Source organism: Cardiocondyla obscurior, linkage group LG02 (assembly GCF_019399895.1).
Source record: "Cardiocondyla obscurior isolate alpha-2009 linkage group LG02, Cobs3.1, whole genome shotgun sequence".
NCBI classification, from domain to species: Eukaryota; Metazoa; Arthropoda; class Insecta; order Hymenoptera; family Formicidae; genus Cardiocondyla; species Cardiocondyla obscurior.
The window spans coordinates 6,510,123-6,535,368 of NC_091865.1; the positions used below are offsets into that span (position 1 = coordinate 6,510,123).

The window sequence follows — 25,246 nt, forward strand, 5'->3', positions numbered from 1 at the left end:
CGCCTGCTTTCTAAGAGGCGTCGTTTTCGCAATCGACGCTCGCGCGCTCTTGTAAAGGCGTCGTCCCTTGCATCGCTTATGCATAAGCCATCCCCCATGCTGAGCAAACGTGATATTGCAATGAGGGGTGTACCGGGGAGGAGCCGAAAGAGGGTCGCCGGGGCAAAGGGGGTAAGCTTGTTGGCCTGGTTGCTGCGGCGAAGACGTAATGGGTTCTGTTTCTGGCCCCGTTGCTGAGATAATAAGGAGCGATAGTAGGATTATTAAGGAGCGCATCAGCACGCACCGTCTGCCACGTATCATTTCAGGGGTTGCGGATCCTTTCGGAACATCCCGAATGCCGTTCACCAAGGGAATTTCTAAGACGACAGGGATGAGAGAATATCGATGGTAATATTGGGGGCCGTTATTCCGCAAGTACGTGTCGCAATTAAATGAAACAATCGTGTACGTGTCATCGTGACACGTGCGAGTTAATGAGATATCGCGAGTGCGATTTGCAACACTCGTAGCTTTATTAAATTACGCAAATCGAGGCGAGCAGCACGGCCCTTCGAATGCAGTATTTCGATTGACAAAACGTTACGTCGCCGCTATTAAAAAATTACATAAGAGACAAAATTAGCTGTCGATGTAAGCTACCGTGAGAATTTTATTTTATGCGTAATCCCCGCAATTAAAAATTAACAATAAACGTGTCAGTAAATGTATTTTATTCTATGCGATTGCTAATGGTAAACTAACTAATAGTAACATAATAGTTATCAGGTATCACGGTAACTTTCGTCTGCCTTTGTTGAGATAATGGACGGACGGACAAAACTACTGTTCACTCCACTTCTTAACACACAGAAAGGATGTCCCACGGCTTTATTGTCTATCCACCGTTAATGAATTCAGCTCCTCGTTCTTTTTCTCTAAATGGACGTCGACAAAGAGAGATAAACGTGGCAAAAATTTCAATACAGACGGGAGCATGACGTTGAACCTACATTTATTTTGAGCCGTGCGAAGAAAAAGGCAAGCTTTTCTCACGTTAAAAAGATTGAACTCGGATAAGACGATATTTAATGCAATAGAAGTATAGTGCGGAAGGTACGTATATGGAGGATCTTCGCGTCTTGACAAGATCTAATCGTAGGAAACCTTACGGAAGGTTGTTTGCCCTGTCGTTGACAAGTTATTCGTTAGATCTAACATCATTCGTCTCGTCGGTAAACAACCATGGCTTCGTGCAATCTTCTTCCATCTGCGCGCGAATCGCAAGACTCCTGTATAAAATTACACCCTCGCGGTGGGAAAGGGGAGGGGAAATCGACGCGCAAACTCCCGTAAAAGTTGCAGCCGGATACCTCACGCTCGTTTTTAACGAAGCAGAATATTAAATCCCCGGCCGACGAAAAAGCCGCGCGTGTAAACGCCTTCGCCGTGAGTTACGACCGCGGCTTTCAATCCGCGACGGATGTAAAATACGATTATAAGTTTGTATATAATTTACATGCGCGATATTAAGAATTCCGACGTGCCGTAATGGCGAAGGGAGCGATCTCGTACTGCAAAATTCCCCTCGTGTCCTCGCGTTTCCCAGCGGCCCGCGTTCCGCGTCTTTCGCTTGCATTCTGTAAACTTTAGCGTTTATTACGTTTTCATTAACAAAGGAATTTGAGATTAGATAATTAAGTGTTATTTTAAAATGCTCTAATTATCTTCATTAGAAATTGGAATGTAAATAAATTTATATAATTTGACATTAAAAAACAAAATTAGCAATAATATAATTGCAATAATTTTTCTAATTACAAAAGTGATGCTTAGGAAAAAGCTGAACTCTCGTTCCTTACCGAGGAACCATCCGTAACTTGGTGCGCAAACAACGCGCATTTAGCGTAAAAAGTCTCGGTGGACCGTAACCATGAAAGTAACACCTGTGCTTGTATATGTAACTCGTACGAACCGTCTTTTTAATAATTTATGCCGGGAGAACGGGCGCAGAGAACTTCGATGCCGTGCCGCCGACTTCTGATAAGTACGTTTCCGCGCGCAAAAGCTACGTAGCTAAGGAGTTGCAGCTGCACTCGAATGCTTTTCCGGAAGGCCGAAACAGTCGAAATTGCGCGGCCGTGGATACGCGAAACGCTTCAGGCTCACCCTATTTCTGTGTTTATTTACGATGCCACGTAGTCGACACGTTTTACCGAAAGCGTCTTGCCGCATTTTCGTTTTACGCCTCCATAACCACACCTTACCGGCTTACTTCCTTCTGGCCTCCCACCTTTTTACGTTTTGCCACATTCGATCTGCTTGCTCGTTCTTTGTCACGTTATTTTTCAATGCCTCTCGAAAACTTCCTTCGGCCGTCAAAAGAATTTTTATCAGACGCTCACCTTCCGCGCGTTTCCCAAAACGTAACAGTTATTTATCTAACATAAGTGTACACAATTACCGCGTAAATGTGCAATTGAACGGCCTCCAAAACGCGAGGATTTCTTCTGACAAAACGTATTAAAAGACATAATTAATATTTCGCGAAAGATTGCCGAGATAAGTAAGCCCTGTGCAAATTTCCGCGAACGAAGAGCGCGTGCACGTCTTCAGTGTAAAAAAAAAAAAAAAGAAATTAATTACGACCATTAATTTTAATATTCGACGAAATCTATTTAAAAAGAGTGAACGAACTTCTCTAGAGGAAAAAGCGCGTTTCTGGGATTGGTTCGTTTACTACCGCGTGTAACGACCATTTCCGTAGCAAGGGCTTTTCGCATTTACGGCTATTCAATTCGACGGATTAAGATCTGTAATACGCTCATGCGAATACACACTCTCCACCTCCGTATTGAGAAGTTCTTTAAACGTTATTTAATAAGTTCACAAACAGATTCGAGCGTGTCCGAAATGATATCCTGACTGCTCTCGGACGAAGGAACGGCGAATTAAATCGGCGATCATAATGTTAGAGAGTTTCCGTGCCGCCGATATGCAGCGGACAAACGTTTTCGCTAAAACTTACATTATTAAAGAAGTCGCGCTTTGCTGAATTTCCATAGTCGGAGGAACCAAGAAACTGCTTTCAGTTGAAAATACCGTCGGATTTTTTCTCATTGATTCAATGTGGTGCCCCGAGTCGAGTCGACCGAAGGCATATCAAGGAGCTGAGGAACGGTGAATTATTAAAATCGAATTCCTTCGAGTCACCCGGAGACAGAAAGGGTTCCGCCGCGAAGGGTTGCGAGGACGGGTGCGACGTTAAGGGACAAGAAAAGACGGGACGAAGAAAAACGAAATCTATCGCGATATTGGCTGGCAATTGACGCGAACTTTGAAGACATCGTCCTTCGGTCGATCGGAAGCCGAATTGCATTCTACTTATTGTTCGCCTTCGTTCACGCTCAAACCGTAACTCGGCAGTCTGGGAAAAGTAATTAAATGATAAAAGCGTCGATGAAATTCACATTTCGCGAAAAGGTGCGACCAAACGATTCATAAATTAAAGGGAACGCGAGAAATATTATGTATTTTCTTGTACGGATATTTATAGTTCGACAGATAAATGAAGACTAGTTCGATGTATATTAATTGTCAAATGGCACGCTATTCGAACCACTCTATTTCATTTTTCTTGTATCTCTGGGAAATAATATATCAATTTTGAAGCATTTTCTTTTAATCGATATGTCAAATATTATTTAAAAAAATAAAACAAAAGTTTTTCTTTTTTATTTTAATAAACGTTTAAAATCGTACTGTGTTACTGTAACACAATGTTCCCTGTTTAAAGATTAAATATTACGTTTTTCATGAAATTGAATTTTTTACATCGAGTTGAGTTTATTACATCGTATATGTAAATTATAGCTTTTTTTTTTTCAGTCATCTTTAGTGCCGAAATGTAGCTTGTTAGCAAAGTCTGAAATTCAATACGTCAGGATAATTCAACCCCAGCAGGACTAGACCGATTAGAGCTCTGAGTATCGGGTATTTACGTCTTCGCCGGGTCATCGCGAACGGTCCTTGCGGGCATGCAATATCGACTTCGGTCCCACATCGATCAAAGTCACACATGTACAGATACGTACTTGGTAACTACCGTATATGTATATGCGCTTCGTTTTCATCTACAAATTCATTAAACGCAAATGAAGATTAATCGTCATAATTCGAAACGCGTAATTACGTCACTTTGCAATTCGTATTTTTTTTTTTTACGTACCCGCGTGGACTCCTTGTACGAATAAAAGCGAAAGAGGACAGCTGATAGATCGCGCGAAATGATTTCATTTCGTCATAAAGTCGTAACCGGAAATTTGAATTCCGCTCGCGTCTCGAACTGACTACGCCCTCGCGATTTCGTCGAGCAAATACAGCACAAGGCGGAAGAATGTTCCGAGAGGCGTTAGCAAGCAAGTTCTACAGTTCGTTTCAAGGAGATCTGGTATGCGCGGTAGGCAGTGGGCATAATGCCGGTTCGGTCCGCAAGTAATGATAATAGTTGGCTGCAATCCCGAAGGCTTACCCTCTTGTCGACCGTGTAACCTCTCTCACGTACGACATACGCACACATACACCCGACCTTTCTCACCCTCTGGATCCTTTTACCCATCCAGTCCTGTCGCTGCATGTGCATTCAGTGACACGAGGACGTTCCCTAACGAGCAGAATCCGAGACTATCGATCTAGTAATGCAATGCAGCTAGGGTGAGAAGGGGAACGAGAGAGGGGAGGGCTTCTCCCGATGCGGGAAGCAATTCGAATCCCCTGCGAGCACGCTTCACCTACTTGGTGCGAAGTGTTGATTTCGACTGCCGAGAGCGATCGGAAGTCTTTGGAAATATTCAGGACTAACTAATCTCAGTTTGCGACTCGCTTCCCCGATGCAGATCCGGTGCGACCCCAGAAATTAAACCTGACACGCGCAACTGTTAATCTATTTCTGGCAATTTTAGTTTAAATCGAATTCCAGATTGAAGAGAAAACTTTTGCGCGCGCGAATCGCGAGTAATCCTTTTTACTTCGGCACGAGTTGTATTTACGCAAACGTAAATTAATGCCGCTTTTCAAGGCGGCATTACCGCGGAAATCGAGAGCTGTCGTGTGAATTAAAAGTTTCGAGATCAGAGCGGCTCATCTCCTTTAACGTCTTTCTCCACGGAGATTCCCCGCCACGTAACACAAATAACGCCCTTGAATCTGAAGATGGGAAACATTTGCGTAGCGTAAGTTAAAACGCCGGTAAAAGCAATGCGACGTAATGGAAATTGCTACTTCGGGATAAAGTGGCGCAAACAACTTTACGCCTTAGCCAAGTTTTTTCAACCGCGTTACCTTCCGCGCCCCGCGCCGCGGAATCGCATGTCGCGACGAACACGATCGCGCGCGCTTACCCTCGTCGGATTCAAGTGGCTTTTTACTTTCGGCGGTTTTTAACGAGCCCGTTGATGGCCGTGGAAATTCCGCGACAACTCGCCAAGTTGCCAACAATAACGCTCGCGCACCGCGATAGTTTACTGCAGCAGTTTGCGCTCTCGCAGGAAAATAATTGCCACGTCGTAACACCGGATACACTTCTCGACAGCTTTATTTGCATTCGCCATGTAACGTGGCATCGCGTTTAACAGACCGGCGCACGCGAATAAAGCGCAGCGCCATAACTAGTTAGCGTTATTTCGATTTTACAAATTCATCGATGAAAGTTTGAACGCAACTTTTCATGGATTCGTAACTGTAACGTTAATTCTGCTTTTGTCGGGTATGAAATTGCAATCTATCTCGGTTTACGTATCCTCCGTGTACTCTAACTGCCGAGCATCGAAATATTTGTTTATGCACTCCGCACTCCTTTATTCATCGAGTGTTATTTTATCATTTTCTTTATGCATTAAGTGCACTGTCTGAATATTGATTAATACTCGTGGCAGATTTTCCGAATTTTACATTACCGCGTGACAAAGCGTAAAATTTTTAAAGATTATTCCTACGAAGACATTCAATATTATAAATACGATTTTATTAATCGATTAATATTTAAAGTGTCAGCTTAGTTAATCAGAATTTCAGAAAAATTTGAGCATTAGTAATTTCCGAGTCACGCATTTTTTAAAATTAATTATTAATTAATTAAATATTATTATCAATAAATCTGTAGCGTAAACAAAAAAATTTGAGATAGAAATTTTGTGTTTAAGATATAACGTTGTAATCTGAAATTCGACAAGTCGGTTAGCAATTAAATAAATTCGAGAAAATGTAAATTTAGTAGCATTGTTGCGCGAATGACCAGCAGTTTGCAACCCTTCCGCTGGTATATTCGTTGCTTCCTGAGGGCATAGACCAGAGTTTTTGCCTTGGTGCATTAGGAACGCGATATTTCAAGCTCCGAGCTCAACATTGGCCCCGTCTCCCCGTGTGTTTCGCACGTATATGCCGGCGTCCCTTTTCCCTGGACCCCGTAAAACCACCGCGGGCGATTCTGTCTGGTTGGCTCTGGTTTAAAAACAATCGCTATAACCGCGATCCCCGGGCGGTTTTACCGGGTGAAACAACGCCAAACGCTGACCTGCAGAGCGGCGGGCGAACTTTTCGCTGACTTGAGCCGGCCTGAGCTTCCCGCGAGGGAAGATTTCGCATTTAATGGCGCTTTGCGGCACCGGAGACCCACTCGACGTTTCGATTATCGTGTTACATCGACAGAAGTACGCGCCCTTGACGGAATTCAGCACACTACCAACTTTACCGCGGTATCTTTCTTTTTCCTACGATTCTTTCCTTTTTCAATTTTTCTTCATCTCAGCCAAAAAAATTAATAAATACATAAATAAAAAATAAAAAGAAAAATATTAAGCGCGAGAGAAAGCTCTTGTCTGAAGTTAATTTGTTACCAACGCGAGAGCAAATTTAATCTTCGTCAATTGAATAAACAAGTCTTTCCCGTTTTCAATAAAAAATGATTTATAGAACGATTTACGTTGACTAGAAAGTTTTCGATGAAGCTGTTTGAAGGTCCCAGCCCACGTTCAATTGACCGGATCTCTGCCCCACGGCCGCGACCATTTTCGCAAGTATTTATCGCCGCGCCTTCCGATCTCGGATGATGCATCGACATCCGCGAACACCGTGGCACGCACATTTACGGATGCTGCGGTCCGTCGAATTTCCTGCGTTGCGGCATATTTTATGACGTCGATGTGTACCCCATTAATCATACTATAAAAATGATATTAATATTTTCGATGTCGGCTGCTGGTTCTCAGCGAGCAATGGTAGAGTTACCCTCAAACTCACGTTATCACGGCTACTTTATTTCTTTTTATTTATTTCTCGGGACCTAACGCATCAATTTTAAAGTTTTTCTATTTTTTTTTATCGATACGCTAAACATTAAGGAAAAGAAATATGTTGAAGATATTTAAAAAATATAATAAAACAAAATTAATTAAATTAAATTTATAATAATTATAATTTAAAAAAATTGCCTTACATTATCGTAGTCCACTTGAGAGTTAATGTGCAATATACGTGCACAATCTTAGATCATGATGACGCGTCGTTATTAAGTCCCTGGGTCCTATTTCGGACTTAGGTACGTACGCAGTTACAAGCTATACATATATTAGCAATGCAACCTAAGCAGCGCTGTAAATCTCAGCTTAATCGCCGTAGGTACGTGCACCTTTGCGGCAATAACTGTAACCGTCAACTCAGCCGGTCGTTCTCGACGACGACAAACTGGTGCGACCTTTCTAAATGCTTAACTCGCGCTCAAAAGAGCTCTGTCGCGATACAACGGAGCTACCGATGCCCGGTTCAGCGCTTACGGTGGAATTTATGTACGGGGTCGCATCGACGCGGTCGGCCCTTCGTTCCGACGCTAAAGCCCGCCCGCATTCGTATTTATAACTGGTGCCGAGCACACCGACAAAGCGAACAATCCCCCAAAACGCTTTAATGCCGCGGCTAAGCAGCAGAAATTCCGCCGATACCTCGCCGTCGCGATGCATTTTTTTGCTCCTTTCGCCCGCAACGCGCTCGCGATCGCAACTGAAATCTGCATCCGGCGGAAACTATAACGCGGTATTGCGAATACGAACGTAGGATTATCGCCGTACTTATATGAAAGTCCACTCGAGCGCGTCCGATGCACGCACGCGGGTGTTTCGAAAGTTGCTGGAAATGCGCGAATTAGCGATGCGGAAATGACGAGTTTTTAAGTGCAGAGAGAGAAAAAGAGATATATATATATATATATAGAGAGAGAGAGAGAGAGACAAAAGTTCCACGCAGGAGGACAATGCAGCGTCTGCACCGACGCAGATTTAATTTCTGCTTGGTCGACTCTTCTTTTTTCCGCGATTCAGCGTAAGTACGCGAGTGGAGTGGTCTCGTATTTTTATTTCCGGCCATAGCCGGACGAGATATTCAAGGGAGGTACGTCTATTACTGCTCTTTTTTTTTTTGTCTACGAAAAGAACGAGAGAGAAAGATAGAGAGAGAAGGAAACTGGACTGCAAAAATATGAAGCTTTATGTTTATTTGTATTACGTGAATTGGGGAGCTGGCAGGCAGCATAAATGAATTGAAACAACCCGAGGCAGACGAATTTGTCAACAAAGCTCCTCGTCGTCTAGTGAATGGAAAAGTTGAATGGAAACTTCTCACGAAGGCACAACTTCGGATTAAACGAACCGCGACTTGCGGCGAACAACAAGCCTCGGGTTAACCAAGCCTCAGACTATCAAAGTTCTATCGTTTTTGCATATCGGATTCATGCAAATACATCATTCTCCAAATCTGTCGCGTCCTGAAGCGTCTTACGACAAACACTCGCGCGATCAATATGCATTTCACAGACCTGAAGTCTATTTACTTTACGTATAAATTTATTTAAACAATTAATTCTTATTATAACAATATTTTATGGTAATCTGTCCCGAATTTTACTTTTACTAGAAGAAACCATGCGCATACTATGCGCGCGATATTTTTTAGTAGACCCTAATTACGAATTACGAAAAAAAAAGTCATGCGACTTACCAATCTGCATGAGCTTCAGCGGAGTTGTCGAGTTCTGCCGGTGACTGTAACATAAAATGAAACATATTACTGTAGACATGTTAGTTTTTAAATTAATGTAAAAGAAAACCTTTATTTTTATAAAGATTTTATAAAAAAGATTTAACTCTCACCTAAAAGTTGCTCCGCCGATGCAGGATGCCCGTCCTGAGCCTGCTCCTCCTCTCAGTTGCGACGTCGTGACGAGTCGTCCTTCCGCGCACAAGTCACTCGCGAACGCGACCGTGATTTTATATTCGCGATAATTATTCAATGATCACTTTCCGCGCGTTCTATGTTCGGTACTCGCGTTTAAAAGAAAGTCGTATGTCGAAAAACTACGCCCGAATACTCAGCGGAACTCCCGGGACGACCGACGAACCGGTTGCGGTTCGTATAATTATTAAATCGGCGGTGACAGACACTTTCGTTGAACAGCAGTGAACGTAGCTGCGTCGATCTGTAACAAAAAAAGAAAAATATGATTTAATAAACGGCAACAATAAAATCGATTAATTAGCTTCTGAAATAAAAGATTAGTTCGGAGAGATGAACGCGTAAGGATGTAACTTACTTTAAGGAAAGGAGACGTAATCGCACGTACTCTCCTCACACGGAAAATAGGGAGGAGAAGATAGTTCTCGTGCCGGGCGATTTGCGTTAAATGGAAGTACGTATTAATTTCGGCACGTGGCTGCTGTGTAATGCGTACGTGTGCTTAGCGCGACCGCTGTAGAAGGACAGAGCGAGAGTGGGAGTAGTGAGGGAATATACCTAGCGCGCGGCACGTAGGCTCGCGCTCGCTCTCACCCCGTCCCTCCTCCCGCCCCCTTCTCCCCCCCCCGCGGTTATCTAATTGTTACTCTTATTCGATTTAATTGTAATATTAAATTAGTATGTCTAATTAGTATGTTTTTTTGCTTAAAAACTTTTGAAGGGTCGCACTCAAGTACAGAACGCAAAAAATTTCTTTCGCTCATGCGTGTAAGATAATATATTAGAACAAACCATATACGGTCAACGTGTTATCGGTTCACGAGACCCGATTACAGGCTACGAAAAAAAAAAGAAGTTAATAAGATTAATAAAACAAAAGGTAAAAAACTTGCATGTGCAAAAAGTAATTTATCCATTGTGCGCAAGCGAAAATAACGATTTTTATTCTGCATTTAAATATGTGTGTTCAAAGTCATTAAAAGTATTGCAGCCGATTTGCCCACGGCTGTACACTAAATTTAGCGACGTAACAAGATATTCGCGAGTAAATGCGCGGATCTTTGGATTGTAAGTGGCACGCTCGAATTGAAATCGGCTTTACGTTTCTACGGATGTTCGGCATTAAGCCAAAGCCGATTATGATAACTCGCCTATCCGTGATAGCTATAAGGGGTTGACTGTTCACGCTGAAGGAAGCTTCGCTTCTCCTCGGCCGTGATGCAAATTGGTCCATGCTCGGTAACCCGTGTTGACCGCAGCCGATTAACAGCAGTCGCGAATCGTTAACACCAAAAGCTAATATGACAAATTAACGTAACGAGTATAATCAGCTATGCGTCGGGCACTTTAAATGAATAACTTGCAATGGAAATAAAATGTAATCGCGTAAAACCACGTTGCGCGGAAACGTGTTTTTTCGAAGCGGAACAGAGTTTTATTTTTTTTTTTTTGTTTTTTAATATGTAAAATGTCAGGTAAAGCGAGAGAAAAAGCAAGAGTGCGGAAGACATGGCATGAACACGAATAACAGAAAGCTAAGAAATGATTTTTAAATCAAAATGAAAAATGTACGAGAGCTTTCAATAAATTAATCAAGAAAAATGCACTCCAAAAGGCGTACGTTAAATCTTTTCTGTTCATCTTGTAATACGCTTAAGCGATTACAACATTAATCACTCGATTACACCGTTAGTTGCCAGGATTAGATATACGGATAGCAGAACTCCGACATTATTACTATGAAAATAGATCGACGTTAATAGCGGTACTAGCAAAGCTTTGCAATTTCTCCGGCAATATATTGCATAGTTCGAAAACCGCAAACATAACTCTAGAACCGAATGATATATCCCGCGTTGAAAACGATATTCTAACTCTTCGCGTTGTAATGTTCCTTCAATTTGCAAATGTACTCCACCGACAAGATACATTCCGGATTTCGCAATTTATTACGTTTTATTTTACATGTAAAAGTTTAACGTCAATCCACCCGCGTTTATTTCCGATTAACGCCAGCCGTGGCCGACGTACATACACTCAATTTTTACCCAGTTTGCACGACAGCTTTGTCAAAATTAGTCGGCCGTAAAAATGTTACGATTGTTGGACTAGGAAAATGGTTTTGTAAAATTCAATACAATACAACGTGTACGTACGCGTGCACGTCGACGCATATGCATGCGCCTCTGTTTGTATACGCATTATACATATTTATAGAGGACAAAGCGATATAAACGCGGGGTAAGGGGAAAGGGTGGCAAGTGCGAAGCCAATTAAAGTGCAAATGCATGGAGATGCGAGTGGAATGCCAAGCAGCACACTGACCGGGAAACTATAAAACCAAAACTCCATCCGACTAATCAACATCCCGTCATATCGGCACATTGAATTTGCTCAAAGTGGGCAAAAGGTTGAAGGAGAAGTAAAATTAACGAGGCAAATAGTAAATAATAATGCGGCTAAAATTAATATATGGATTATACGTTCGTACGTAAACTGTAAAAAAAAAAAAAAAAAATTTTAACGCTACCTGTATCCGCGTGAGATCCCATTTTAAACGAGCGATTCCGGGAGCAAAGAAAACGCAATTAATATTGAGAATCGTTGGAAAAACCGTATGTAATCGAACGCGAGCTCGTAAATGAAGCTTATGACGGCTGCTTTAAATTATTTAAATCACGGTTTTGCCATATTTTCGAAATTCTGCATTCGGATCAACGGCGAAAGCCGTTGGCACGAAACATTTTAAGCTCCTAAATCAACTGGTCTTTTTTACTTTCAATCCGAAAATGTATTAAGCCGGATATTGTAGACGAAACATGCACGCGCGCTTGATTTCCGACGATAGAAAATAGCATTGATTAAAAAGTCAATCGGCGGATGAACGTGAAAAGAACACGGCAGTTTCAAAATTATGCAGCAACGACCAGCACGCGGCTGGTACGACCTGTTTCAGCCAGATATTAAGGTTAATAAATGAAACATAACAGGATTTCCACGCGCCAGTTGCACACGGCGGAAGTTGCAGCGTACCCAGCACGCTTTTGCTTTTCAGGGAATTCAAGCGCACTCCGCGCTAGTTGAGAATCGATCAGCGCGAAGTCGTTTCATATGAAACTGGAAGCCCGCATTATTGGAAATCAGCTTACCACGTGGCACTGACTGCAAAGTAACAAATTATCGTATATGACACTCGCCATTGTCGATTCAATATCTAGCGTGCAGAATCTGATCCGTTAAACTGCGAACCGTTCAAAGACACATTTCCATCAATATCAACAATACGTTTAAGCACTAATCGGCTACGGGAGGATTAAAATTTTTTAATTCTATTTATTATACTGAATTAATTCTTTTATATTTCGAGTTTTCAATAAATGCATCTTCTTTATATGTCTACTTTCGAATATGTTTTTAATATTAATATTTTATAATTACTTAATTTCTTTTAAAATTATTTTCTTAATTATTTTGACTCGATTGCTACTGTACTCTAATTTTATAAAATATATGTTAAAATTCGTTTTTCATTAAAAAAAAATTTTTATGTTACAGTAACAACATATGTTTAAAAAACTTTGATATAATATTTCGTTTCAGTCGATTGAAAGTTGAGTGCGAAAAAGACTTGATAAACATCTAATTCTCGTAAATCAGAGTGTATGCAATAAATCTGGATGAAATGCTAAAGCTCCTTTTTCGCCTTAAGTCGAGAGAAGCCGAATCGTACCACACTGAACGTGACCAAAGAAAAGAATACGATAGCCCATTCCTTTAAACCTCGAAACTATAGTATAAGATTACGGTTATAGTGTGCTCTCGCGGAAAACCTGTTCGATATCGCCGAATAACGAGCACATGACTTCGTAAGTGTTATCGAGATCACATAGTTCATTGAGAATCTAATACATCATTGTGGCAAACTGCGATAAAAATTGATGCATCAGAGAGAAACGATAGCAAACGTAAATTTTTCATAACGATACACACGCATCTTTAATCATTCGCAATCGCTACCCAATAAAGCTCGAAATAATACGTTTACATAAAACAATACAATTATATCAAACAAAATCTTTTCTTCTCTCAGCCTTTAAATAAATTATATTTTAAGCCATATTTTATTCGAGAAAATTAAACGTACCCCGATAATTTAGTAAACATTACGAAATTTCATTAATTTGAATTCACATTGGCTCGCGAATTATACAGTTATCCAAGTTGCGGCCAAGCAGTTTCTCAGGCAACAGAGGATAATACGGACGACCTTTGAGAGACCGCGTTCGCTGTCACGTCTATTACCATGGTAATATCGTCGGCTTTCGTCCTACGTGAGCAGCTGCGCGAAAGGGCTTTCCGGACCTGGCGACGGACGCGTTTAAACGAAAATTATTAGATACTTGCGACGGCCGACCACATACGGTGGACTGCGGAGATGACCGTTACGGCACAGGCCGGTTCGCGAGTTGAGTCAGGCGTTGGATGCTGCGGCCTCAATCTACGTGGCGGGCTGATCGGATCGGTGAAATCGAGCAGCGTCGACTTCATTAGAATTTAACGCCGTGTAAAGTGAACGCTAAGTGGATCTGTTCGTTCCGCTGTCGCCCGCTGCACCTGCAGCCACAATTTTCCGTCGGTTACCCTAACTGCAGCTGTTTGCGACACCTTTTTGACGTGTCCTCGATCCCTGGCCCTGTCACGCTAGTTTTTCAGGCGAACTCTATTTCGGACATTTTCCGCTGTTACGGAAGTTCAAAACTGTTGAAAGGTCTCGAACACAACGCGCAGATGTACATATGTATAAGCGTGGGATGTATTCTTTATACGCATATTTGTTTTTATTTTATTAGTGGTTTACTTATTAGCTTGTGTTATATTATTTTATATTATATTACTTATTGTAAAATTTATGTGGTTTAGAAAACTCTTGAATTATAGAATAGATTAGCGCATTATTGAATTAGCTGTATAACGGGCGTAATTGACATAATATAATTTATATACATAGATATATGTATACATACAATTGATGTAATATGTATGCAATTATATTGCGCTATAAATTATAAATGATTAACATTACCTGATGATCCGTTTTGTTACAAATTTCATAATACTCAAAGTTTACAAGAAATGCTAATTTCTCTAACAAACATATCATGGATTGGCGGGATTATATAATCGCTTATTATTACTGCATAGCTTGTTAATCGGAATTACATTGGTTACAAGATAACTATCACTCACATAACACGATTTATGTGTTACGGTACCATATATGCTCGGAGCGAATACATGCAAGTTTAATACAGAAATGGTATCACTTTATTCGTACGTTTTTTTCATCTCATTTAAACCCGTTTATTAATAGAGTTTAATAATAAAAAAAGGTCCCGCTTCATATATTAATATTGTAAAATTAATTTTTACTTTGACTTTTTCATTATTAATAATTTTACATCGTAAAATATATATTACTTTTTATAAGGTTATGGGAACTCAAGCGATACGTAAATTTGTGTGTAAAAAAAGTACACTGATACTCCATAACATTGGAAAAATAATTACTTTTTCTCATGGGAAGTTCACGAAAAAGCTCATAAAATAATATTGGGATGAGAGTGGCTATCCAATGGCTATCTGTAATAATACCCATTTAATAGCCGTCAGCCTCTGAATAATCGAACAGAAAGCGCAGCATCCGTGAGTGAACGCTATGGCAACAGTAGGATCCCAGAGGATCTGAAGAGAGGAAAACTGAGAGAGCGCCACAAAAGCCGTCCGAGTACGTCTTTGTTTACTCCAAGCTATCTCCGTTTGCGTTTTCGTCTTTTCTCCGATTCCCCTCGCTCACTTTCGGTTCCTGCTTGTGGCACGTCTCCGCTCCTTCGCTCTCCGAGTATCGCCGGTCCTTATCCCCTCGAATCGTCTTGCAGCCCCTGGCAAGAGTCCTTTTATCTCGACGATATCGCGTTCGTCCCCTCCCTCCCCCTCGCTCCATCGTTTAAACAAACTTCTCCGTAATCGAAACTGAATCGATGGATTAAAAATCCAATTGCGAATCTTTCTTTCTCTCTCACTCTCTTTCTTTTCCCTTCATTTCTTCCGCCTTCATCCGACGTCTGCCTCATGTCTCAGTCAGCGCACCGTAAAATCCCTTTAAACCCTTGCAACAAGGCGCGCAGCCCTAGTTGATATCCACGCTCGAGAAGAATCGTGTAAGACCGGGCGTTTTCTAAAATACGTTTCCACCACTGCAGCATCGGCGTTCACGACGCGATATCTACAGTGGTGGAAGTAAAAGCAGCAACAGCAGCAGTGGCAATAAAACTTGCTTTATTTTTACTATCCCTCCGGCCAAGTACCGCCCCGTATTTCCCCGGGATATTGACATATCGGGGGTGCCGGGGCTTCTCCTCTTAACGCCCTTTTTACACTGGCTCGGAATTTATGTCTTCTTCCTTCTCCTCCCGTTCCGCCCTCCGCTCTCTTCGCCCAGCGCGCCCTCATCTTCTCCGCCTCCCCATCTCGTTCTCCATCGCGCTCTCCTCTATCTTCCTCGTCTCGCTTCTTGTCGGCCGTCACGCTTTCTCCTCTCGCACGCAACCCCCGATTCCCGTCCGCTTCTCGCGTTTCTCGGACAATCAATCACCCACGCGTATCTCCCGCACGTTTGCAGAATCAAGCGAAAATCTCTATTAAAAGCCGCAGCCTCTTTTCTCGGTATCTTCAATCGGCCCTGTCGATCGCTCGCCCGTAGGAATGACGTTACTGGCAACGAGCCATTCATCGAATACTTTCCTGACGAATGGAAACGCCATTTGCATGTAAAATCATGGATTAGGAATCCCGAGGAGCGGATGGTACCAAATTTTCTGGGCGGCAATCAGTTCGAGGAGGAATATATGTCTTTTTGAACGCGATAGATTGAAGCTCGTGATGTAGCCGCTTAAACGTATAAAAATCGAATTGTTGATATTTTATTTTGCAAAAATCGTCTCTGTGGCCCTCCAATTTTGCGATATTATATTAAATTTGATTAAATAATATTATATTAAAAATTAATTTCTAAATTACAAGAAAAAAGAACAATTTGTACAATCGCGATACAAGATAAATCAGACAGAATACGCAATGACATCTATTCAATCCTGAAACGTGGTGTAAAGACTTTTACCAAGGTCGAATTCCGCAAAGTCAGCTAACACGACGTGACGTTCACTAACTTTTTGCTCAATCAGGCGAGAAGTTTTCTCTTCTCTCTCTCTCTCTTCCCTTTTTTTTCTCACTCTTTCTACGTAAAACACGGCATGCAGTTTCGAGGATAGAGGGGACCTTTATACTGTATTAATAACCGCGTTTTTGCCAGTTCATCGAGCACGTTCGGAACATTCCCGGATGAGAGAAGCGGCGATGATAAAAACGCGAAAGTGCCGCGAGCGCAATCCAGTCGGTGGACGCGGAAAAACAATGAACAACCGCTCGTCAAGGGGGTTGTATCCTTGTGCCCTCGCCCCTTGCCTCGCCACCTCTCGCTCTCTCATTTTTCATTGCATTTCTATTTATTGGTGCCATGGGACATGTGGCTGCGTAAGGGTTGCGTTGAAAAAAAATAAAGAAGGGCGCGATGGCGCGCTGCGAGAGGAATTCGTAGGGACGGGAGAGAACGAGAGAAACGCGAAAGAGCCACGAACACGGCGACGAAAAACGCAATATCGTGCCGGGAATGTCAAGCAGAATGAAAGCAGATCGAGTGGACGTTCAAAATCGTCCGACAAAGCTCGCGGAACGTTCGCCCAGGATTGAGAGTCTTTCAGTATGTAACTTCGATTGTTGAAAAGCACACGACTGTGCCTCGTTACGGCCATTCGGACAATCCTCGTTACAGTCGGAGAATTGTAGCCGGCGACCGCGGCCGATTATGGGTCAACTTTATTTGACATCGATGAACGTACAGTTACGACAGTTAAACGATTCGCTGGCGCGCGGCGTATTTTGCTATTCTCATATTCGGTTATTTATATACCGAGTATGTAATCCTGTCGTACACGTTTCTGGAATCGATAAAGGGCTTCCCGTGTCGGTTAATCCCGATGCAACAGCGGTATCGGAGACATTATTGACAGTACATTACCGTTATCTTTCATACAACGTTTGCAACGTTGATCAAGATAAATTCGATATTGGAGCATTACCAAATGTATTTCATTTTATTAAATTAAAAACAGCAATTTAAGAGAATTTTAATTTTTACACGAAAATATTATTAACGAAAAATGTATATCACCGATAATTAAAATTCCCGCGATTAAAAAGGAGATCAATAATTCATAAAATTTTGATGGTATTATAAAAATCTCGAGCCATTGAAAGTTATCGGGAAAATTTCAACATTAACTTGAAATGTATTTTATTGTAGATAAATTCCATTTTTTTATTTATTAAAATATTATTAAAAAAAAATTTTATTATTGAAAAAAAGAAAATGTGAATATCATTTCTACGCATATTTCAGATAATTTTTATAAATTTTTATAAATTCGCTGTACTGTGCCCATTCGCATTTACCTTTAATGTGCAGTTTTATGATACTTTTAGACATTTAATTATTGCTAATCGACGTACTGTGTTACATAAAATGCATGAAATTAATTTTCATGAAATTTGTTTTACAAAGAAATTCCTTTTTTTTCCAGGTCAAGTTGACCTTTGGACACAAAGCACTACCGGCTGCGCTTGCAGCTTTAACTCATCCAGCACTGATTGCGCTTGTTGCGTGCCATCGGGTGGCTGCAGCTGCGGCGCAGCTTCGCCAGATAGATGCGCTCAATGCGGCTTGGAGCAACATTGCGCAAATAGTAAGTATTATTAAGTTAATCTTGCCCCGCGGCAAGCTTCTTCAAGCTCGCTTGATTAACTAATGTAACATCTTATTAAACGATCGGAGATATCTCGCGACCTAACGATATCCGATGCAAATATATTAATAAATAGAACTGCTGGGACTAAATTGGCTCATTTATAGAGAAATACATTTTAGGGAAAGACATACTCTCTCGCGCACTATAATCCGCGGATAAAACGTGGAAATTTGAAATTTATTAAGTTCGTGAACGGTAAATGGAAATTCTTGACTTTCGTCGTTTTTTATTTTATTTTATTCTATTTTATTTTATTTATCCGCCGACGATCAACTAACTGTCGTATTTGCTCCCTGAGTCCTACGAGGAAATATAATTACGCCGTGTCAAAAAGACGTAGGCGATCTCTTTGAGTCTGTGCCGACGTTAGAAACAAGATTCACGCCATTAAGCCACTTGCCTGATGCAGCTTCTCGTTTGCACTCGCTCGTGTCGTGCGAACAAGTGGAAATTAAAGCGCCGCGGCGGGCGAGTCCCTTTGGAAGCGGCCCGTAGGACGGCGCGAGGTGAACGGGGAAAGCGCGATTCAAAGAACGAGCGGGAAAGCAAAAGAGACCGGGAACGTTTATAAGAAGATGAGCGCAATGCGCTCAAAAGATACCGAGATGTCTGTGAGAAAGAAGGCGTACGACCAAACGCCCGGAAGCCCGCTTTGCACGACGGAGTAAATCGGTATCGAAGAAATTACTCCCGCATGCCGTTCGTTCGACCTTTCTTCCTGATAACTAATCACTCTTGACGAAGTTCTTATGCTCCATCCATCTAACCTTTCTTTGCGCTAATTACTTGGAGCGATATTGCCTTCGTGTTTCATCCATCAAATTCTTCTCTCCTCGGATTTCTTTTAGCAGGATATAAACGAGCGCGTGGATAATATTTCGTATAGTTAAAAGGGGTTTACGAGTTATTTTTGGCGCAAGCTTGCAGCATTATTTAAATTGCAAGTAAAAATTTTTAAGCGGATATAAAAATTATATCTCGCCTTTGACATATTAACGGAGTTAAATAATTCGGCATGATACAAGTCGGATGTTTAATTATAAAGACATAAAAAGAACGTTTAGTAAATCTGAGTAAGATTTTCGGTTGAAATTTATTAATTTTCGTTAATTAAATTTATTTTAAAACCGGAAATTATGAAACAAATATTATTGATAGCTTCTTTTTCTTTTTTTTGTTAAGAGAAAATGACTTCCCTGAAATATAATATTCCACGGTTTACAAGATATTCGCATAATCAACGAATATTCTGCACAACATCCTATGGGAAGCAATTAAGAATCAAATTACACACTATAGCAGATTGCCTCATAATATTGCGCCAAGCTGTCGCGACTCGTCGTCGCCCGAACGGCACGGTTGCACAGAGACACGCCAATGAAATTGTACGAGCAAGAAAAATCGTTATTAGCCTCACTTCATTTTTCTTTACGCCTCTCCGTTACCATATTTCTCGCATGACTAGAATTCCGCGTAAGAGTTTCGTGTAAAAATTCAATACGTAAAATAAAAACATAAAGTGCAATTACATCGCATGATATTTGTTAATAAAAATATACGAGTATTAAAATAATAATCCAAAATAATATTTTGAAAGCTTTCCTTCGATTAATATTTAATTTTTTAAATTAAAAATAATTCTCATTACTTTACGCTTCTTTTTAAATAAAATTACGAGTCTCAAACTGCAAAAGAAAAGAAAAAAAGGGAAAAATATTTACGATTATATAGTATTAATCCATATAAAACACGATCGCGTCGTTATTTTTTATACAAACATCGTTTTCTTCCGTTTCAGTGTGCAACATAACGTTGGACAGCAGACAGCTGTTCAGCAAATCGGATCGTGGCTTCGGGCAAATAAAGTCGCCGTATCTTCAAGGGCCCTCGAGGTGTACATACAGATTCGTCCCGGATACTGGCCAGCGGGTCGAGCTGCAGATATATCGACTGGTGTCCATCGGCCGACACAACGGCACCGCGTAAGTAGCTTTTCGGTGACGCTTTTCTTTCCATCCGCTCGTATCGCTTAACGGCACCCTTTTGCGCCCCCGTGCCACTTTATAGCCGCGACCGTAAACTTTATGGGAAAGTATTCCCGGCGCCTACATTACTTCCGCCCGACACATACGTCTGTTCCGTAAACTTACGTCACCTAGAGCCCGAGTAATTCTGAATACATAACAAGGCACGTGGACGCGGAAATCGGCTTGGATATTTTATATTTTATAGAAGGCACCCTCTAACCGCGGCTTCTTTTCCCGATAATAATAGATCGCGCATACATGTTTAAAACAAAGAGCACGGGGGACTCTTGAGATATTTCAAACGCTTATCGGTCAACAATTCACAACTTTCCCGCTGTACGGGAGTAACTGCCGCTCGTGGAACCGCGCCGTCCTTACTTTTCTCGCTCGTGTAAGTAGTTGAAGAGCGGACAGCGCGGACCGATATGATTGAAAATCGCTCTCGTCGATGGTCGTTTCAATTTATCATACTTCCGCTCTTACGAGACGATAGCTCGCCTCTCAAGCCCTCTCTCGACTTCGGGTGGAGGAGCTGAGAAGTCGGGAGTAATGCCGGGCGGAACTACGAGAGCCACGGAGTTGGGGGAGAAAAATTACTGTTTTCAGAAAGCCCTCCGGCATCCCTAACCCCCGGTCCCACACGAGATCGTCCACCCCGACCACGTTCATGGACAAACTTCGCGGCGGGCGGGAAAGGCCTTCGACAAGACCCTGGAAAAGTTCTTACAATTTTTCGACAAGGCTCTTCACCCTAACCCCTCCGCGTTTCTCGGTGCCATCGTGTCGAAGTCGGGGGAGCTTACGACGCGGCGAGCATCATACGAGCTTATTCTAGTGGCTTTTGTTCCCTGTAGTGGAATACGCAAAAGGCCCATACATATATATAGCGAATGTGTGCGCTTAACGTTGCACGAGTGGTAGTATCAACGAAAAATACGTGCCTGCATTCCTCCATTATCGTTATCTTTCCCTTAAAAGCAACTGCGTTAAAAAGAAAAAAAAAAAAATTGTCGACGTTAGTCGCCGCGTCTTGTATCGAACGATTAAGTTTCATAAATTGATTACTGTTACGTTCGAATAAAATGTTAAACGTAAGTATTTAACGACAGCAGATTAGATCCGATAACTGGGTTGAATTCGCAGTAGTGAAATTTGATTACTAATTTACCGTCTTATTCTTGCCAGGCTAAGTATATTTTGTAAATTAGAAAGAACGCTCACGGTTAATTTTCAGCTACAACAAATTGTCAGGCTTTCGCATATTTAAAGAGGTCTGAATGCACGCGATGGAACTACTTTATATGTTTCTAAGTCACTCGGTAAAAATCTGCATAATTCTCGTGTATTACGCTTCCAAATAGCGCGATTCTAAACGATCTACAATATCCGGCAGAAGCTAAGAGCGCTGCGTTAAGCGCGGATAAAAAATACAGGAGCCGACACTTTAAGGCCACTTGTTAGCGAGGAAACGGCTGGTAAGCTGAGGGCGAAAAATACCGTTACTCTTGCCTGCGCGGCCGAGATCGTTCGCGTTTCTTTCGCTTTCCGTACGCTCTGAGAAACTGCAACGACCGGAAGAAACAGCACCGCCCACGCGAACTGTGCAAATCCCTCTACACGGAAAAATATTGGCGCTTGATCGGCTTTATCGTAGAAAATCCTGTAAAATTTTAGCATTACTTCTGCGCGGAATCCTCGAGGAATTTTGCGGGCCATTTGCGGCGCTCTCTTAAGAGCCGGTGACTAGGAACGTCGCGCGAAAGCGCAAAAAAAAAAATCGTGACCCGAAATATGTTGACGCGCGCTCATCTGGCCGAACAGCTTCGAGTTTCATACCGTGGCAAACTGTCCTCGTGTTACGAAGCTGCAGGATCGATATCGACGATGGTCGCGAGAGAAAAACGCATTCGCGTAATGCTGAAATCAAAGACGTGTACTTTCGAGTGGCACGGATTGCAGACGAGCGGAACGATAACCGGCTTAACCTATTTTGTCGCAAAATTTTGTTTGCTAAATTATGCACGCTCTCTCGCGAGAATTCAACGTTTACGAATGAGATTGAAATAGCCAGTTTTCGTAGTTTACGTAACGCATGACGCTGAATTAATATCACACCGGACCGTGGCATAGGGACGGAGTTGGTGGAAATATGACAAACGACACACGTTACATGCGCGGTCGTGTAATACGTGTGTAGTTCATGCTCGTTAAGTTATAATTAATGTAACTTTCCCGGGCCCCACTATGCAGGATGCCATAACAGGTTCCTTGTGTTGTTCCGTATCACGTTCATCACATCTCTCAAAGGACAAACGGTTGATTGCTGATTATGAAGAATTATGTTGTTATACGAAGTGTGCCTGATTTTAGCGGCCACCCAGTACCAGTATATATTTTATGAATAAAAGTAAAGAGGAGAGAAAAAAAGTATTATGAGCATAAAAGTAGGTACGTAGAAACTTTATGAAAAAATTACGTTTAAAAAATAATAAAACTTTAACGGCGTGAAATCTGGCAAGTTTGGAAAGGGATTACGCCGGATAACTATTTAATTGTGTACACGTTTTGATGTATTTAATAAAAAAAAAAGTTGCTTTGAATTTTTAATAAGAATTATATGCACCCATAAGTACGTAATATTTTTCCCTGCTTTTATTAATAAAATAATTGTGACATAAAAACGAGTTTATTATTTTTTTCTGTTTTTTTTTGTTTTTTTTTTTTTGTAAAATATCAATTATTCGGGAATTTTTCATTAAATTAAACGTCTGTTTGCGACAGTCGTTGCATTTTACAGATATTTATGTATCGCATAAATCGCCGGGCGATTATTTATTGTCCCTTCCTTTTCTGGACAAATGCTAGCTCACGTACGTAAATCGTCCATCTTACCGCTGTCTCACACAGTCGGACCTTCTCGAGCACTCATAGAGGCTTCATAATAGAACGTGAATTTCGAGAAATGGAACAAAGCGCGGACCACTCGAGTATCTCGTGTTCCAGACCGAAAACCGGAAGATGTAGGTGCTCCTAATCCCGAATGCCGTGCCATGGTCACCGCGATGTACGTGCACGTTCTCGATGAGACACAATTGGGTCAGGCCCTCGGCTGAACATGCACTTCATTCCGTGAACGTCTCTCGAATGACCCGCGCGATGCGATTTCAAGTCCGACGTATTAAGTGGCCGCCATAATCAGAAATAGCGCCAAACAAATTGAATCCTTTCTAACATTTGCATTCCGTTTTGCGACGTCGGCTAACCGGGTTTCAGTCTATTATTTTTACGTACCCTCGAAATAGAAAGCCTCGGAATAATGAAACTCAGCGAAGCACTAACGTATTTTGTCAAAATTATTTTACCTAGACAAACAACGAAACAGATGTCCGTAATACTTTCTTCTCTCTCAATTGAAACGTTATAATGATAAATACACTGAACTACTAAACTGTAGTTTAGCGGATTTAATGCCGTAGGCACAACTCTCTCCAGTCCTCGAGAATTGATTTGCGCGAAAACAACGCGCGGTACGCTAAATTCGCCGCGTTATCGCTTTGGATGCGCACTCAAATTAACCGTGCGGAATTAATTTACGGGCTTTATTGAACGTTATATAAATTTCATACTTTCCCCACTCGTAAACTTCTGACTGTGTATTCTCGAAAATTAGTTCGCACAATGCAGCCGACATACGGGATATAGATTCGCGGGTAATTCGAGATCGCGCAAATTAAATACACGAGATACGTCATCAATGTTCGAGAAATCATTTGCTCGCTGAATGGTTATGTCATCTTTATAATTTTCTCGTTTCAATAATATTAATGTACTTCCATATATCTCTGCGCCCAAATCATATATACATATAAAGTTAATTAATTCACAATAATGATTAAGGGATGTCCGTAAAGGAAATAATACCGTTTGAGAGGAACTGAATGAATTGAATATTAATTTGTGAAATTGAATGATTGAATGATCAAACAGGGAGATGAAGGGGGATGAAACGAGGATTAATTTAGATAGACGCGGATATATTTATTCAGTCCACGGGATGCGGAAGCCATAGATGGCCCATAAAGTAATAAGCCAACTAATGAAGGTCCGATGTATGAAGAACTCGCGTTTCGTGGAAAATCGTGTTCCCGCCAATCTGATGGACGATGAAAAATATGTGAAGTTAATTAAAAAATATCTCATGAATAACGCACGAATTATCCCGCATAAAGTAACTCGTTATGCGCGTTCGTCCTCCTTTCTCTCTCCCTCTCGCCCTCGCTCAGGGACGTTAACCTGCAGAATGCTGAAAAATTGCCTTCGTTGCAGCACCGGCGCGGCGTACACACCGCCCGTAATTAATTCATCGCGATATCGCACGAGAGGAGAACTCTCGCATTACCCATGAGGTATCCCGCGAATATTCCAGCTGGCTTGTTGACGGATGTGCATGCGACGCAGTCCGGAGGAGGAAAAGAGAGAGAAACAAAAAGAGAGAGAGAGAGCGTGAATTTCGTTCGTCAGTCTGGAAAGTGCCGAGAAAAGCGCTTCAACACTCTCTCTCTCGCTATGCGACCACTCTCCATCCTTATGCTTTACTCTTCCGTCTTGTCGGCCGGCGTACATGCGGTCCGGAAGGGTGTGAGCGACAAAATTACGTCGCTCAGCGGAATACTATTAAGTGGGGGTAACGGAATAGAATGAGTCCTACGGGTGATGGATGACCTTAATTTCGCTATGATTACCAGCGGCTCGGGAATTTGTATGAAAATCGCTCGGAGCCGCTTCTTTCACACGATCCCTTCTTCGCGCCTTCGATCACTCTCCCCGACTTCCCGCGCTGCTCCGTTCCCGCATCTCTCGTTCGTTCGTTCCTATCTTTCTATCTTTCTTTCTTATTTCCCTCAACTCTGCCGCCAGCGCTTTCAGATTAATACCCCTTCGCTCTAATTTCATGTCTCGCGGTAGACATCTCCCATAGAATCGTATACGCCTTTCAGAAATGAGAAATTACATCGATATTTAATGACGTAGATTAACAGT

At 41.8% G+C, this 25,246-nt stretch overlaps 1 protein-coding gene across 2 annotated transcripts in view; it reads left to right on the forward strand.

Annotated features, from left to right (window-relative positions):
* LOC139109161 (uncharacterized) overlaps window positions 1–25,246 on the forward strand; it is a 204,380-nt gene that overhangs the window by 67,515 nt on the left and 111,619 nt on the right. For both annotated transcript variants that reach the window (XM_070668019.1, XM_070668027.1), the window contains exons 3-4: window positions 17,955–18,116; window positions 19,978–20,161. In XM_070668019.1, coding sequence (XP_070524120.1) covers window positions 17,955–18,116; window positions 19,978–20,161 — 346 coding nt within the window. The remainder of the gene's footprint in view (window positions 1–17,954; window positions 18,117–19,977; window positions 20,162–25,246) is intronic.